Source organism: Lepidochelys olivacea, assembly GCF_965140295.1.
Source record: "Lepidochelys olivacea isolate rLepOli2 genome assembly, chromosome: 11".
Lineage (NCBI taxonomy): Eukaryota > Metazoa > Chordata > Testudines > Cheloniidae > Lepidochelys > Lepidochelys olivacea.
This window is the reverse complement of record NC_140421.1, coordinates 21,549,151-21,565,583: the sequence shown is the minus strand read 5'-3', so window position 1 is coordinate 21,565,583 and position 16,433 is coordinate 21,549,151. Positions and strand designations below refer to the sequence as shown.

Below are 16,433 nucleotides of genomic sequence, written 5' to 3'. Positions count from 1 at the left end.
TATACCTGATGTCAGAGCATTTGCTGATGCTGAGGGGAGGTGTAGGAAGAGGCACGTGTGTGCCTACAAGCACTGCTTGGAGAAGGTTCTACTGATATGCAGCACCACTTGATGTGTTACCCCTGAGTGTGTATATGCAGAGTTATCTCAAGTAACTCTAGTTACAAGTAAGTAATCTTCATTTAGGAAATACCAGAATTTAGGTTGCCCGTTCAACCTTAATTCAGCTCCTTCTGTGTATTTGTTATGATAAAGTCTTCGTTTACTATATTTTTCCACAGTACCCTTGTTTCATTAGCACTCTGGGAGTGAATCAGGGTTGTGTATGAATCAGGGCTGTTTGTCAAATCCCTGCCTCATTTATAGCAGATGTTGGAAGGTGGGTAGTGAATGAGGCAGGGGACTGAAGTAAAAGAAAGTGTGATCTTGTGTTTAATACAGGTGAATGTCTCACAGGAAAACTCAGTTTTGTCTCTGCTACTCTCTACTTATGTGATGCTGGACTGGGAGAGAGAGAGGTTGGAAGGGACAGGGCAGGAGGAGTTGTTCTTAAGGGGAACATGTAGAAGAGCCTGTGCCCATTAAAGCACATAGTGCACCAGAGCCTGCAGCCCAAGATTCCTGAGTGTCACTTTGCTGTCAGCAAATATCTGTGAAACCCAATGGGAAGGTGTCCCATACCCTCTTGCACTGTTCCACCTAGAGGATGACAATCTACTACTGCTATCACTTCCGAGCTTAGCTCAAGCAGCAGAGGTCTGTGCGGTGGATCTCAAGGTTCCATCCTGCTCATGAACCATGAGAGGGGGTCAATATGGTGCCATATAATGAAATTTCCGTTATTTCTGTTTGCTTTTCAAAAACCTAGGAGATTACACACATACAAATTACAGTTCTCATGCAACCTTAATCCAGCCTCCTTGTGCATATGCATTATGATCCAGTCTTTAATTACATGATCACATGCTATTTTTTTCCACGAACCCTTGCCTCATTCAGTGCACAGGATGGACTTACTCTGAAGATGAATCTGGGTTGTGCAGTAAAGGGGGCCGTTGTTGGAGGACCTCTGCTTCAGCTGATGAAAAAGTTGGAAGGTGTGTACTGAATGAGGCAGGGGATTGCAGGAAGAGAAAGGATGGTCTCATGGTTAAGGCAATTAAATGCTGCCCTAGAGAACTGGATTCTATTTCTGCCTCTTCCCCAGTGTTTGCATGTAATGCTAGGAAAATTACTTAAACTGGATTTTTCACAGGTGTTCACTAAACGTGTGTTCCTTATTTTCTGGTTTCCTAACTTGATACTTTGTGGTCTGATTTACAAGAGTACTGAGCACTCATAGCTGCAACTGAAGTCAATGGTAGTTGTGCTTTCAGCATATAAAGTGCTATACAATGCTAAACATCTGAAAAATATCAACTCCTTGGCATCTCAGATTGACCATTCAAAATTAGTGGATACTTCTGACTTAATCTCTCTGTTCCTCAGTTCCTCATCTGTAAAATGGGGATAATATTCCCTAACATCACAGGGTTATCGTAAAAATAAGTATATTAATCTTTGTGAAGCATTTAGATACTGTTGTGATGAGTGCCATAGAAAAGCCCATGAGGAATTTAATTGCTCTTTCTTCAGGGCAGGGTTTGAATATTGTGCAGTAAATAAGGTCTGGGGCCGCAAATAGAACAATGGAGATTTCACTTACACCAGCATACATAAGGAGTAATATCAGTTAATTTCATGGAATTACAACATTGTATAGGTTTCTGTAAGGGTGATGAGAATCAGAAGCACTGTACTTCTGTACAGTAATACTGTACTACTCCATATGTAGTCAGCTCTACATGTAAGCTGTTTAGTTCATAAAATGAGAATTATCACCTTGGGATTGTATACAGTTTCAGTCCTGGTCTTCTTCATTATATTATTTTATCTTATTATCTTTACAAGCAATGAAGTATATTAGTTTAATCTTGGGTTAAGTAAAGACCACCAAAAAGCATTGTATAGTTTTTGACTATGAAAATGCAAAAATCCTTCTTGTTTCCCAGTTCAAGAATAAAGATAATTTTCTCACTCTGGATAATGGTTCTAATGTTGATCCAAAAGATTCTTGATTCATTTTGGAGACAGATGACTGAGAGATATAGATATATATATAAATATTTTATTATTTTATTATTATGAAGTGATGATTAAAGAAAGCCATAGCTACTTAGTATTTTCTTACTATAATTGCCTGTTGTCCAACATTTTTGTTTTTCTTATTTAAAAATGCTAGTCCAGGTCACACAGTACATCAGAAATATCAAACCTAATCCCATGTGTATTCCTGGCTATCCTTTTTGTAAGATGTCTCTTCGCCTTTTAGCCACTTTGCATTCTTTATTCTTCAGGGTGTTGTCAGTTCAGTAGGCATATCCTAATTTATGTGTATATAATTTATGTGACATATCTTCAGCTGATGTAAATTGTCATAGTTCCACTGACATCAATTCTGTGGCTCTCACTTTTGTGGTTTTTTAAGGAGAATCTGGTTGATTTAAACACATGCTTAAATTTAAGCATTGTGAAGAGTTCCACTGAAGTCGTTTACTCTGTGTGTACATTTACAGGATTGGTTCCATAGTTACCTAATCCTGTGGGAAAATAGTATGTGATAATGTTTTTAAAGACTGTCATAATGCATTCAAACAAGGGGGGTGCATTAAGCATTAGCTACCTTAATTCTAGTTTTTCCTAGTTTAAGTCACTGGGCTTTTTAACATTCTCTGAAGGTAGTTTATATGTGTGTAAGTAATTTAAAAACATACATAAATTTGTATTGGTATGTAAAGAACAACATATAAGTGGAATGATATGAAGAATGTGGGGAGACATATAATAGATATCACCGGTACCGATGAATCTGTTAGTTGGTAGTATACATGCTATCAATGTAGTTTCTTAAAATAAAAACAAAATGTTCAGAGTTGTGTTTAGTACGTCACCTTTTTGAGATTGTTTTAGACAAAAATATCAGATGCAAATTTTAAACAACATGAAGTTAATAGAAGCTTTACTGGTCAATGACATGGGTACATGTATTGTATAGGTTGATATTAGTGATTAAAATACACACAATTGTTTCTGCATTTGACATTTTGATTTTGAGGTGAGAGTAGTAGAACTGGTCATTACTGAAATAGCACTGATGAAGGTTTGACTTCAGTTTGCTAATAACTGAAGTGTTTGATCAGCCGTTTATTTTTAGACAAAAGACAACATCAGGATGGAGTTAATGTATAGTGTATGCATCAGTAACTTCCACAGTAAAGCACACTAGGGAGGTGTTGTGATTATCAAGAATCCAAACATTAAAAGTCCAAGAAATTCAGTTAAGTGTACACTGTAAAGAATTTCAAATCTATTAAGGTAGAGAAATGATGCCATACTATAAAAGTAGAGTGATGATTAGTGCATGTTACTTTGTAGACCCAGATTAGAGCAAACTGATTTTGCAAAGACATTTGATTTTTTTGTCTCTCATATCACTACAGGGCAGAGTTAACATTGTTTGGCTGCTGTAACTGCATGTTTTCACACTTTTAATATTTTTAGTTTTCTTTTAAATGTAACTTTGACTTTGAAATACCTTGGTGTGTAATGCTTGGTTTTGGAAATATTACAAAACCCTGTAATATTTTTACCCTTATGTTACTGATACACACTTAAGCCTTGACTCCAGTTTAATATAGTTTTCATTTTTGAATTTTCTTATTTATTTATTTATTTATTTATATGAGAGGGTGAGATTCATCCCTTTCCTTCCTTGCTGTTACTTTAGAATCCATTGTAGAATCCATTATCTTATGAGTGGTATTTAAAAAATATTATTGGTCTTATGTTTTACATTAGAAAGTGTGTTAAAATAACTTTATTAATTTTGCAAAGTAAAGCAATCAAATGAAAGGAAATGGCAGTATTAAGGTTGTTTGGGCAACTTGAATTCTGCCCCTTATACATATGCATTTTGATAGTCTTCAGTTGAATTATCACATGTCTTTTTCCACAGAACATCTTTTAACATAGTTTTTGTAAGCAATTTCCTGTTAGTTTTTTGCTTTGTTTTTCTTTTATTACAAAATCTATTGTATAACTGGAACAATCAATTGAATGTGCTGACATCAGGGTTTGAACCCTGTGACCATCCTTAGCTCAGATGAAGTAAAAACCAAACTGCTTATATTCAGCTGGTGTAGATAGTAAATGCTATAAGTTAGGTTAGTTTTACGGGCTGACCTGGATCACTTGGTAAGGAGGGCTTATTTCAACATGTGTATTTAACCATTTAAATCTAAGGTCAGACATCTAAGAACAAAGAATGTAGGTCATACTAATAGGATGGGGGGTTGTCTCCTGGAATGCAGTGACAACAAGGAAAACTCATGAGTCAGGATAGACAACCAGCTGAGCAGGAGCTAACAGTATGATGCTGTATCTTAGAGGTTGAACGAGCCGTATAAATGGAAATATTGTGTAGTAGTAGGGAGATCATATTACCTCTAGGTATGGCATTAATGATACCATTACTGAAGCACTGTGTCTCATCCTTGTGTCCATGCTTGAAAAAAGATGTGGAAAAATTGGAAAAAGTTCCGTCAAGAACTCCAAAATATTTTCAAGATCTGAAAAGCATTGTCTTCCTTTTGGAGTCTGCTTTCTCCTATCCCACCTCAGAGAGTCTGACGATTATTGAAAACTTTTAGCATACTGGTAGTATTATTTACTTAGATTAAAGAAGTTATATGTTGGCAAGTTTCTGATAGTTGTTCCTTTAGGGATCTTCTCTTAAATTCAATATTTATTTATTTATTTTTATTTTGAAGTGCGTGTTTCCCAGTTCAATTTTCTCTCTAAAGCTTTTTCCTAAATATATGCATGTGAAAAAAGTGTTTTACAGTTGTGCTGTATTGTTAAATGACCATGTGGAACAGTTGAATTTTTGATGACAGAAAACCCATAACTGTTAAAAATGCTAATTATGCTTTTTAGGTGCAGAATTTGTTAACTATTAACATGTGTCTAATATAGAGGGGGAAAAGGAATTTAGTGGATTTCATGTTGGCATATCAACCACTCAATAAAAGTTTTAGTTTCAGTTCAATTTCTAGTTTTATCAGTCTACAGCTGAGTTCATTTACAAAGTTTGATTGGCCTTTAACTTTGCTTAGCAGAAGTACAGAAGCAAATTAACAGACTAAATGAACTTCAACCCTTGTATAAGGTGATATATCCAGGTCCAAACTAATTTTTCTATCAAAATGCTTGCAGTTGGCTGTCAAGGGAGAGGGATCTCCATTTTCAGACACATGATTAGCCTGAGCCTTGAGGAGAACCGCTGTTGAAGATGAGTGGAGAAAACAAGAAAAAGATGGGGGGAACAGGAATGATTGGGGAAGAGAGGGTACTTTGGAAATGGAGAGGCAAAGAGAGATAACAATGAGTGGGTTGAGGAGGAAGCTAGAAAAGAAAGATTCAAGAATGGAAGTTGGAGGGAGACAGGAGAAGACAGAATGTACAGGAAGGGATTTAAGACCATAGGGGACAAGAGCAGGTGTTAGTTAACAGAGGAAACATGATAGGTGAAATAGAAGAAAAAATCTAATGGAAAGTAAAAGAGGGAGAAAAAAGAAATGGTGTGAGAGAAGTAAAGGAGAGAAAATGGAATAGGAAATATGGGGAAGGAAGAACAAGCAAGAAAACATGATTTATGGTTAGTAAAACATATATTTTAAAAAGTATTCACAGTCTGTTTCATTGTAAATGACCAATGAGGAATACAAACTGATAGAAATGTATTGTAATTTTGTGTAAATATGGCCTGTTGGCTTCAACCAAGTTGTCAGTCTGGCTGTCAGTTTTGTAAAGATTGTGCAACTGGGGATTAAATAAAATGAATCAATAGGGATTTCCCAGAAGGTTGGTTTGGAGCTGCCCTTCTCCTGCTGCGACACTACAGCAGTTAGGTCGACTGAGGCACTTGAGCTAACCACTCTTCCACTGAAATAGGAGGGACTGCTTGGGGTGCATTTTCAGTAAGGAATCTTTGTCTCTGGAATGCACCCATGACCTAACAGTGCTTAATTCCTTTGACTTTTAGGGAACTCTGGAAGATCTATCTCATGTCCAAAGATTTTTCTAAGTATTATAAGAATGACTGAGGAATTGAAAATGTTACACATCAGAGGCAGGAAGTGTTTTGTTATAAAACAATCATTTTATAAGATTTTATTATTATTGTTACATACTTTTCATATATACATTATTCTATAAGTGATTAGCACAGAGCACAGATGCATTTTTTCTGAAATAATGACAGGTTTCAGAGTAGCAGCTGTGTTAGTCTATATTCGCAAAAAGAAAAGGAGTACTAGTGGCACCTTAGAGATTAACCAATTTACTTGAGCATGAGCTTTCGTGAGCTACAGCTCACTTCATCGGATGCATTCAGTGGAAAATACAGTGAGGAGATTTATATACACACAGAACATGAAAAAATGAGTGTTATCGTACACACTGTGAGGAAAGTGTTCTTACAGTGTATATAATAACACTCATTTTTTCATGTTCTGTGTGTATATAAATCTCCTCACTGTATTTTCCACTGAATGCATCCGATGAAGCGAGCTGTAGCTCACGAAAGCTTATGCTCAAGTAAATTGGTTAGTCTCTAAGGTGCCACTAGTACTCCTTTTCTTTTTTCTGAAATAATATATTTGTTTTTCCATTTTATCCATATAGCAGCATTAAAAGTTTAAAATCCATAATTGTTCACTCAAAGAAAATAATGTAATTTGGGGTTACTTCTTCAGCTAGAATTTAATCTAGTAGAGTTTCTGAGCAACAAGGAAAATAAAATTATCTTAATTCATATTTACTGCATTCTTTATATTCTCCACTGGTGTCTGTGTTGTCAGATAAGCAGTGCCCCATGTCTTTTCTATTATTTTTTTAGGAAAGTCATCATCTGGAATGAGATGAAAACAAATAGAAACTATATCTGTGGGAATAATATTTCCACTTGTTCAAAGTCTTTGACAATATACTGTAAAGTGAACCACAATCCATATTTTAAATAACTCTAAGTTTTGACCAGTGGAATGTAATTTAGTAATATTCTGTTGCATTTATATGACCTATTTCATCTGGGAATCTCAAAACACTTTACAAACATTCATTAACTTGGCCTGCATCTCCCTGAATATAAATGAGATAGAGCACCTGACAGGATGGTCTCAGGGAGCAGTCTTCAATTTTGAAACTTATTCCCCAACTTGGTTAGCCAGAATTCAGATTTGTTAGCCTTACAGGCATGCTGCAGAATCTATTTTTTCCCCTTTTTGATAAGGCAGTTGAGGAGGATGTGAGCTGTGGTGGATGTTTTTATGCTGTGGTTTTTATTTTATGCAATAGGCATGCAAAGCACCATGCAAAGCAAAGCTGTAATTGCATTTTAAAATGTTTGAAGTAATAAGTAAATGATAAGTGAAACCTCACAACACACTTATAAATTACTGTAGATAAGTAGTATTATTCCTGCTTTATGATATTGGTAAACTGAGGTACAGGGTGATAAGTGATTTGTCCAAAGTTGACACAGTGAGTCAGTGCAGAGCTTGTGTTAATCCCCTACTCAGAGCACCAGACAACACTCCCTCTCTCATCCTTTATTCAAATAATATGTTCTAACTTCTAACTGAGGTCTCCCAATTAGCTTTACTTTCCTTAATGTCTACTAATATTCTCTGCCTTGGTCTCCTTTCCCTCAGTTATTATTAAAATACAGGTTGGTTGAGTAAGTAAATAAATCTACATTAGATTGCCATCTAAATGTTTTTCTTATGTATTTCTGTACTTCAGGTAATTGTCAAGTCTGGACCAGGCACTTTTCTCAGCCTGGCTGTATATAATGACTATATCTTTTGGTCAGACTGGGTGAGACGAGCTATTCTTCGCTCCAATAAATATACAGGAGGAGATACAAAAGTTCTTCGATCTGATATACCACATCAGCCAATGGGTATCATTGCTGTTGCCAATGATACTAACAGTTGTAAGTTACAAAACAAAATATAATGGGCTCTTAATTATATATAGTTGCTTTCAGAAATTTAGATTAGCTTTCGTCAAATTATGTGTTATGGCATTTCATAACCTCTTCTTTTTACTATGTGGAATATTAACTAAAAAATAGAGAACACACCTTTTCCAAAGAAATTAATTTTTCTTGGAATACTATGTATATTTTCTGGATTTAGCATTCAGAATGGAAAAGTACTTAGTAGATTCTTTGCAAATATTTGTCATTTCCAGATATTTCATTTAATTGTTTTATACCTGTGCTAAAAGTAGCTCCATCTTATTAAATACAGTAACCTCTCTGGCATCATGGCATTCCTACCTAACTGGTATATACAGAGACTTTTATTAGAAATCTGTCAATGTATTAGTGACCCATAACACATTTACCCAGGAGACTGAACTGCATTGAAGTCTGATCTTTGAAATAATACTAAGCATTGAAGCAGATATCACAAAGTTAATAGAAGATGGCCTGTTTTTATTAACTTGATAATACAAAAGTTCTTTATTTTTCAGGTGAACTGTCTCCCTGTGCACAAATGAATGGAGGCTGTCATGACTTATGCCTTCTGACTCCTGATGGTCGAGTGAACTGTTCATGTAGGGGGGATCGAATGCTGATAGATGACAACAGATGTGTGAGTAAGTAATATTAGTCGATGTAGTGATCCCCCCCGTGGTGTGGTCCCGTCAGATCTCACAAACAAAATTGGTTTGGGCCAACCCGTTACATGGATTTGAGACCTCTACAGTTTATTGTAGGAAGTAACATTAGTCCTTCAGTAAGTGTCTTTCTTCTCCCAGTCTTAAGCAATGCCCCAGAATGATTTTAGAGGGAACTGTGGTAATGGAGATGACATCTTTTGAATGTACAACTAAAGTTTTGACATTTCTATCCAATAAAGATCCCATGCAGCCTTCTGTAAAAGTAACAATGTTAACCTTAGTGTCCTGGCCAAATTCCAACTTGACTAATTATAGTCTATTTCAATTCCCTGATTTTTTTTCTTTTCTCAGTTGGGTACAGTATTCTTCACTTCCTGTCCTAAAATGTGTAGCGTTGTTATAATTTGTTAAACAGCTGTCAGATTCCAACATGCAGGGGTGTTGCTTAAATTATTCCTTTTATATAGTTGTATATAAATTTGTATATAAGTTTGTACTCTGTTTGGGACCCTTTAGGATGAAAGGTGATATAAATCAATTATTTCAAAGCCATTGTCCACAGACATCTTTCTAGTTCTCTACTGGACACCCCGTGACACAAAATAATGTGAGGAAGAGGATAGAGAGCTAAATCTTTTATAAAGTAGTTGAAGATTCACTGGAGATCCGTTGTGGCTATTATTGGCCATATTGTACCTGGTGCTGAACTGGTGTGTATGTGAGGAGAAGTAGCAACTAGTGATCTGAAAGGATGCAGCACATATGTGCACCCTTTGCATTAATCTGGTTCTGATATTTGATTTTGAGGGTGGATTGTATAATTGTCTTGCTCTTACCCCTCCCACATCCCTAATGTTCTTCGTCTTGTGCAGGCTAGGAGAGGGGCCATCTTGGGTCCCCGCTTCGGGGACCAGTCTCATTCAGAATGTGGAGTATTGACATCCTCTGCCCCCTCTTCCTCCCAGCCCCATCAGCAAGCAAGGCTGGCCTGATTTGGAGTGGAGTACATGCCACTCCTTATGTCTGAATTAGCCAGAAATCCTCCAACTCGCCCCACTGTAATTCGATTCCTTTGTCATGGTTACCAGGTTAGCAGCCCCTCTCATGTCTCTCTGAGTGCACCCCCTCAGGTATTAGGCCTTGAGCCTTTGACCACACAGCTCTCTTAAAACGAAGTATTGCTGAATCTTAACTATAGGACGGCAGTGCAGCATTAAAGAAAAAAAATTAAAAACTGAAAACAGTCCATGTTCACGTCTATCTTTCCTCAGGCTTATCATCCCCGTGAAGTTTAGGAAGGCCCAACTGCTTCAGGGTCTCTCCGCTGGACCTGTATCTGTATCAGCCTGTTCCTCATGAACAGCCCCTGACAACTTCCCATCTTTTCTCTAGAGAGCTACTTTAACCATTGGTGTACTTTTGATCTTTAGACTCCCAGCCTTGTCATAACAACTAGCCAGAATCTGGAATTAGCTTTACATCTAATAGCTCAGGTGTTGTCCCTTAACCGCTTGATCTGTTTAACAGGAGGTATTTTATCTGGATCAACTATGTTGTCTTTTTGTTAACAGCCTGTTATTAAAATAAGGCAATATATGCATACAGTAAACATTCCCGTAACCCAATGTAGCCATACAGTAGCTATGTCAATAACCAGTCACACACAGTATTAATAAATTATTGCAGATCAGTCCTACATCCTCCGAATCCTTTCCCCCCACACCCAGCACATGCACATGGTACACTGTGGTTTAAAGCTGGTCCTTTTATATTTTATTATGAAAAGGTCCTTAAAATAACATAAATCCTTTTTGCTTGTATTTAATTATGTAGTAGGATGGAAATTAAAACTTTTCTTTCATAACAGGGTAGATACAGTTGATCTAAAGTCAAGTAATGCACCGTTAATGTGCATTAGATTTGGAGGCCTTTCTGCAAAATCACTTCTAACTGGCTATATAATTGAGATATAATGAGTTGTATAGATGATTTGTAGTGGTAACAAAGATGTTAATTAAACCTGTAACACTTACTGAGCAGCAGATTTTAGTCTAGCTGTGAAATCAATGCCAGTAGTGATCAATTGAGATTGTAATTGCAGTATTTCCTGAAAATGTTAATTAAGACATCAGTAACTATGTAAAGAAGCACGTGTCTTGTGTAGCCCTAAAAGTATTGGTAATGACCTACGGTTCAGAACTGAGAGAGAGAGAGAGAGAATGGGTCATACAGCTGGTTTGCAATAAATTCCCCAATATAATTAAGTCTGGAGCATGGCATGGCATTTATATGTCCCAAAAGCATTATAATCCTTAATTGGCACAGCTTCAATGTATGCCTTGTGCCTCCTCATGCAAGGTCCTCATGTTATGTGAAAAATAAGCAATCTTAACTTTAGGCTTACAAAAATACTGTAGTGTCATTATATGAGTCACTATGTTTCAATCTAGAAAACTGTTAACTGCTCGTCACCCCATATGAGAAAATATATTGCAGAATTAGAGGGGGTTCAGAGAACGGTGATGAGAATGATCACTGGAAAATCTTTCATATGAAGACAGACTGAAAATATTGGGATTGTTTACCTTAGAAAGGAGACAGATAAGAGGGGACATATGTATGTATATAAGTATATAAAGAAGGGAGATCAGGAGCTTCTATTTCTTCTCACATACCCACCCACCCACACACAAAACACAAGAACAAAGGGACAGTCATTTACATTGAAATGTAGGTAATTCAAAACTGATAAAAGGAAATACTTTTTCACTTGGTGCATAATTAGTCTGTGGAACTTATTTCACAAGATACTGAAGTCAAGAATTTGGTAAGATTCAAAGAAAAATTGGATGTTTATATGGATAACAAGAATATCCAGACTTATAGACTATGCAAAAAAAAATTTTTGGAATGGATAAAATCCTGATGCTTCAGGATTTAACCCAATCACTAGCTATTAGGGATTAGGATGAGATTTTAAAGTGGAAAGATTATACAGCATCTGCTTACTGTGTGTTTCCTGTACCTTCCACTGAAGCATCTGGTGTTGAACACTGTCAGAAACAGGATACTAGATTAGAATGCTAGAACTGGAAGGGACCTCAAGAGGTCATCTAATCCAGTCCCCTGGTAGGACTAAATATCTAGACCATTCCTGACAGGTGTTTGTCTAACCTGCTCTTAAAAATCTCCAAATCTCCAATTCCCAGGCAATTCATTCCAGTGTTTAACCACCCTGATAGGAAGTTTTTCCTAATGTCCAACCTAAACCTCCCTTGCTGCAAATTAAGCCTATTGCTTCTTGTCCTATCCTAAGAGGTTAAGAAAAACAATTTTTCTTCCTCCTCCTTGTAACAATCTTTTACATACAGTACTTGGAAACTGTTCTCATGTCCCTTCTCAGTTTTCTCTTTTCCAGACTAAACAAACCCAGTTTTTTTTAATCTTCCTTCATAGGTCATGTTTTCTAGACCTTTAATCATTTTTGTTGCTCTTCTCTGGACTTTCCAATTTGTCCGCAATTTTCCTGAAATGTGGTGCCCAGAACTGAACACAATACTACAGTGGAGGCCTAATCAGAGTGGAGTAGAGTGGAAAAATTACTTTGTGTCTTGCTTACAATACTCCTGCTAATACATCCCAAAATGAAGTTTGCTTTTTTTGCAACAGTGTTACACTGTTGACTCATACTTAGCTTGTGGTCAATTATTACCCCCAGATCTCTTTCCACAATACTTCTTACTAAGCAGTCATTTCCCAATTTGTATGTGTGCAACTGATTGTTCCTTCCTAAATGGAGCACTTTGCATTTGTCCCTATTGAATTTCATCCTATTTACTTCAGACCATTTCTCTAGTTTCTCCAGATCATTTTGAATTTTAATCCCCCTAAAGCACTTGCAACCCCCTCCCCGCTTGGTATTGTCCACGAACTTTATAAGTGTACTCTGTATGCCATTATCTAAATCATTGATGAAGATATTGAACAGAACCAGGTGGACCCTGAGTCTGATTCAGCATGGTAATTCCCAGGATCCTAAATAATAAATAATAATAATAATAATTAATAATATTTCTACATAATAAGAAATGGGGGAAGAAAGGCATATGAAATGTTTTAAGATGCACATAACTAATCTTTGGAGGACTCATGAGTTTCTCAACTTCAATGTCCGATAGACCTGTAAGGTTTTTTTGTTGTTATTTCTGACCGAAACTGCCATCCTGAATAGTCCAGATTTTATCCTGATCCAGAATCCATGTTTTCAGTGCATCACTTCTTACTTCATAATTATCTTCACATTGGAGCTAAATAGAAATATTCTTTCAAATCAGACTGGTTCATCTTCTAGAGTACAGAGTTCTGTTCCTTCTAGAATGAAACAATGGGACTGATATGAAAACAACCAGAACTATAGCAGTAGGAAAACATGAATTAGGGTAATATCTTCATATTGTTATCACCACTTCACCGAACTCCTTCCCCTCCTCAAAATAAGCTTTTTGTACTTTACCTCCCAGGATTTAAAAAAATCATTCAGCAACAATTCAGTCATTTAGACCAATACCTATAAAATAAGTGTGCTCTAATGAAGTTCAAAAGCAATTAAATTATTGTTTTAAATGCTGCAATACTATCCTAACTGCTGTTGCTAATTAATCTAATGATAAGTCAATATATGTGAGAGAAAGCAGAAATCAAGAGGTTACACATACATACACGTTTTCCTTTGAAATGATAACTACATTATTGCCTCTGGTAAACAGATTAAAAACATGCTCACACTTCACATTTCTGTGGTTGATTTGTGGCAGATACAGATGTACTCCGTATGGTGTAAACAACTGATTTTCTGCGATAATTTTGCAGGCCATCACTTCACTTCAGCTGCAGAAGTAGAACATTATCTGCCTGACCACTGCAGAGTATGTTTGTTTACAGACGGAACATTTGCGTAGAGCCATAAAATATTATTGGGGATTTTAGTTGCAGCGTCTGGTGGATAGTGATAAAGGTGTTTTTCCTTTAGTTTTTGGCTGTGCTCAATTGAAGAGATCTTGAGTTATTAATAATACCCAGGAGGCACAACGCATTTCAACACTTCCATTAAGAGATTAAAATATGCATCATGGGATATTTCATGACGGGCTGGTGAGGGAAAGGAGAGAGGAAAACTGAGCCAAACCCAGAGTTATAAAAATAATTAGAAGCCTCAGCAAAATCAGTGCCTCTAATTTGCCTAGATGCATAACCATACGTTAGGAAAACTATCACAGTCTTTGGTTAGTTTCACCTCATCTGGAACTAATTAAAATTATTTGTTTTTATTTGGTTAGCACCAGCACTGTCCTCATTACTGTACCATACCCTAAAAGAAAGACAACCTCTGTCTGTGATGGGGCCACTCACCTCACATGAGTGCCCCTGCCAGGTGTCTCTGCACCTGCACTCTCTCAGCTTTGCTCTGCTTGCTGTGACCCCTGTTGATAGTTAAAATAGTTATCAACCAGGGCACCTTCCTTGCTCCTTTGGCTCCAGCAAACAACTGCTCTGTCCAGGTATTGCAACTCCTGTACCTGTCCTTGCTGCCCAGGGTCCAGCCAGTGACTAATCTGCTCTGTCCAGCAGCTCCTTTTATATGATCCTGCTGGGTTCTGATTGGCTGTTTCCCCGCAGCCCCTCTAGGCAGCCTGGAGGACCCACCACTCCTGCTCTTTCCTAGGGTTGGGTGTGGTAGGACTGCTTGATTTCCAGCAGGGGGCCTCGAAGGGCCAGATTCACCCCATTACAATGTCCAATGAGCTTACAATCTAAAAGATAGACACAATGGGTATGTCTACATTTAATTTTGTAGGTTAGGTTTTAACATATGTTAATTAATATAGTGGTGAATACAAGGGCTGGCATGACACAAACATTTGTTGTTAGTTGTGTTTTTAAAATGAAGCATGCAACCTAGGATTAAAAATGGCTAACAACAAAGTGTCTGTCCTGGGACAAGTGTTTGTGTAGTGTCTACACTAGAATTTACAATTGTGTTAGTTAGCACTGGTTTAACTGTTATTAAAAATTCCAGTGTATACATAACTAAAGAAGACATGATGCACTGGAAAATCCATAGTTGGAGTTATTGTAATGAGTGCATGTTTTGTCCGATGTTCCTTTTCCTCCTCCATTCCCTCTCAGCAGAGTCAGGTGGATCTGTCTACTGAATAAATATGGTTTTTGGCCCCTCTTGGAGCAGCCAGTCCACAAAAGTTCCAGTCTTCTGCCTCACAAGACAGACATGGAGGCTCCATCTGCTGAAAAGATTGCAGAGGTTTTCATTTCTTATGAGAGAAGAGAAAGAAAAAAGCGTTCACTGTGGTATTGGGAACTTTCAGTCAGAAACTAGTTGTTGCTAACATTCTTGGCAATGACGCCCTTCATACTGTTGGTTATTAGCCCCAGTAAGTTCCCATTATTCAGGTCAGGCATATGATTTAATTCTGTTATGACTCTGGTACCAGGACTTTGATGAGGTTGGGTTTGTCTTCCTCTTACTCAGCTCCTCTGCACACATAGCTTAGTGGCAAATATCCACAGTCTACAACCTGCTCAGCCCACAAAAGAGAATAAGGGTGGTGGGTGAATAGCATTCAGGACTTTGGGGCAGAGTGTTCTTTGGAAATGGGTGAAATGGTTCTCTTTTATCCAACTTTTACTCTTAGTCCCCTTATTTTAGGCCTCTACTACCACACGAGTCAGGACTTCATTTGGATATACAATATGGCCCTTCTTTTGTCTTCTTACTTCTCAGCAGACTCAATTTAGCAAACACTGGTTACCATGTATGATTGTGTGACATTATTGGCTTTCTGGGCTATGCCATTGAATTTGTGTGCCTTGTCTCTTTAGTCCATCCCCAATTTCATCAAATCCACAGAAACTGCAGATCAGTTGAGCAGCTGTGGGATGTTTAGGTAGCAAGTCCAGTCTGAAAGTTTAATTATTCTAGTTGTACACCTTTCTATTCACAGTTTCCAAAAACACAGACAAAGTCATTTGGTTTTGGACTGTATATTGCTTAATTTCCTTGTGCAATGCAAACTATTAAAAATGCTTTTTAACACTTGTATTTTGTGTGTGTGTTTGTGTGTTTAGCTAAAAACTCCACATGCAACATTTACTCTGAGTTTGAATGTGGAAATGGTGAATGCATTGACTACCAACTGACCTGTGATGGCATTGCTCATTGTAAGGACAAATCGGATGAAAAACTATTTTATTGTGGTAAGTGTTCTCAAACATTGTCACTTCAGTTTCTTAATTTGGTTTCATCATTATTCATATTAAATTCAATGTCTTTCAAATTGTTTTTATATTCATTGGCTTACATTAAGTACATTGAATCCCAACATATGTTATATCATCCATTTCTGGTCTTAAAACAAAAACAAAAAGAAATCCACCTAGCTACTTACCTAAACCTGAAAATCTTCTCCTACTTATTCTCAGCCTTAATCTGGCAATGTAGATTTATCTTTCACTTTTAAATACAATTGCATTAAAATTGTCAGTGATTGAAAATAGGAAAACACTAGTATGGAAGTATTATAAAGTAGAAAGATAAGTGTAGAGTATAACAAAAATCTCCCCACTAC

At 37.0% G+C, this 16,433-nt stretch overlaps 1 protein-coding gene across 1 annotated transcript in view; it reads left to right on the top strand.

Moving 5' to 3' along the window:
• LRP1B (LDL receptor related protein 1B) overlaps positions 1-16,433 on the top strand; it is a gene marked incomplete at its 5' end in the record, with an annotated part of 885,246 nt that overhangs the window by 573,214 nt on the left and 295,599 nt on the right. The window contains 3 exons of the mRNA XM_084642729.1: positions 7,903-8,095; positions 8,641-8,766; positions 15,934-16,062. Of these exons, the coding sequence (XP_084498855.1) occupies positions 7,903-8,095; positions 8,641-8,766; positions 15,934-16,062 (448 nt within the window). The remainder of the gene's footprint in view (positions 1-7,902; positions 8,096-8,640; positions 8,767-15,933; positions 16,063-16,433) is intronic.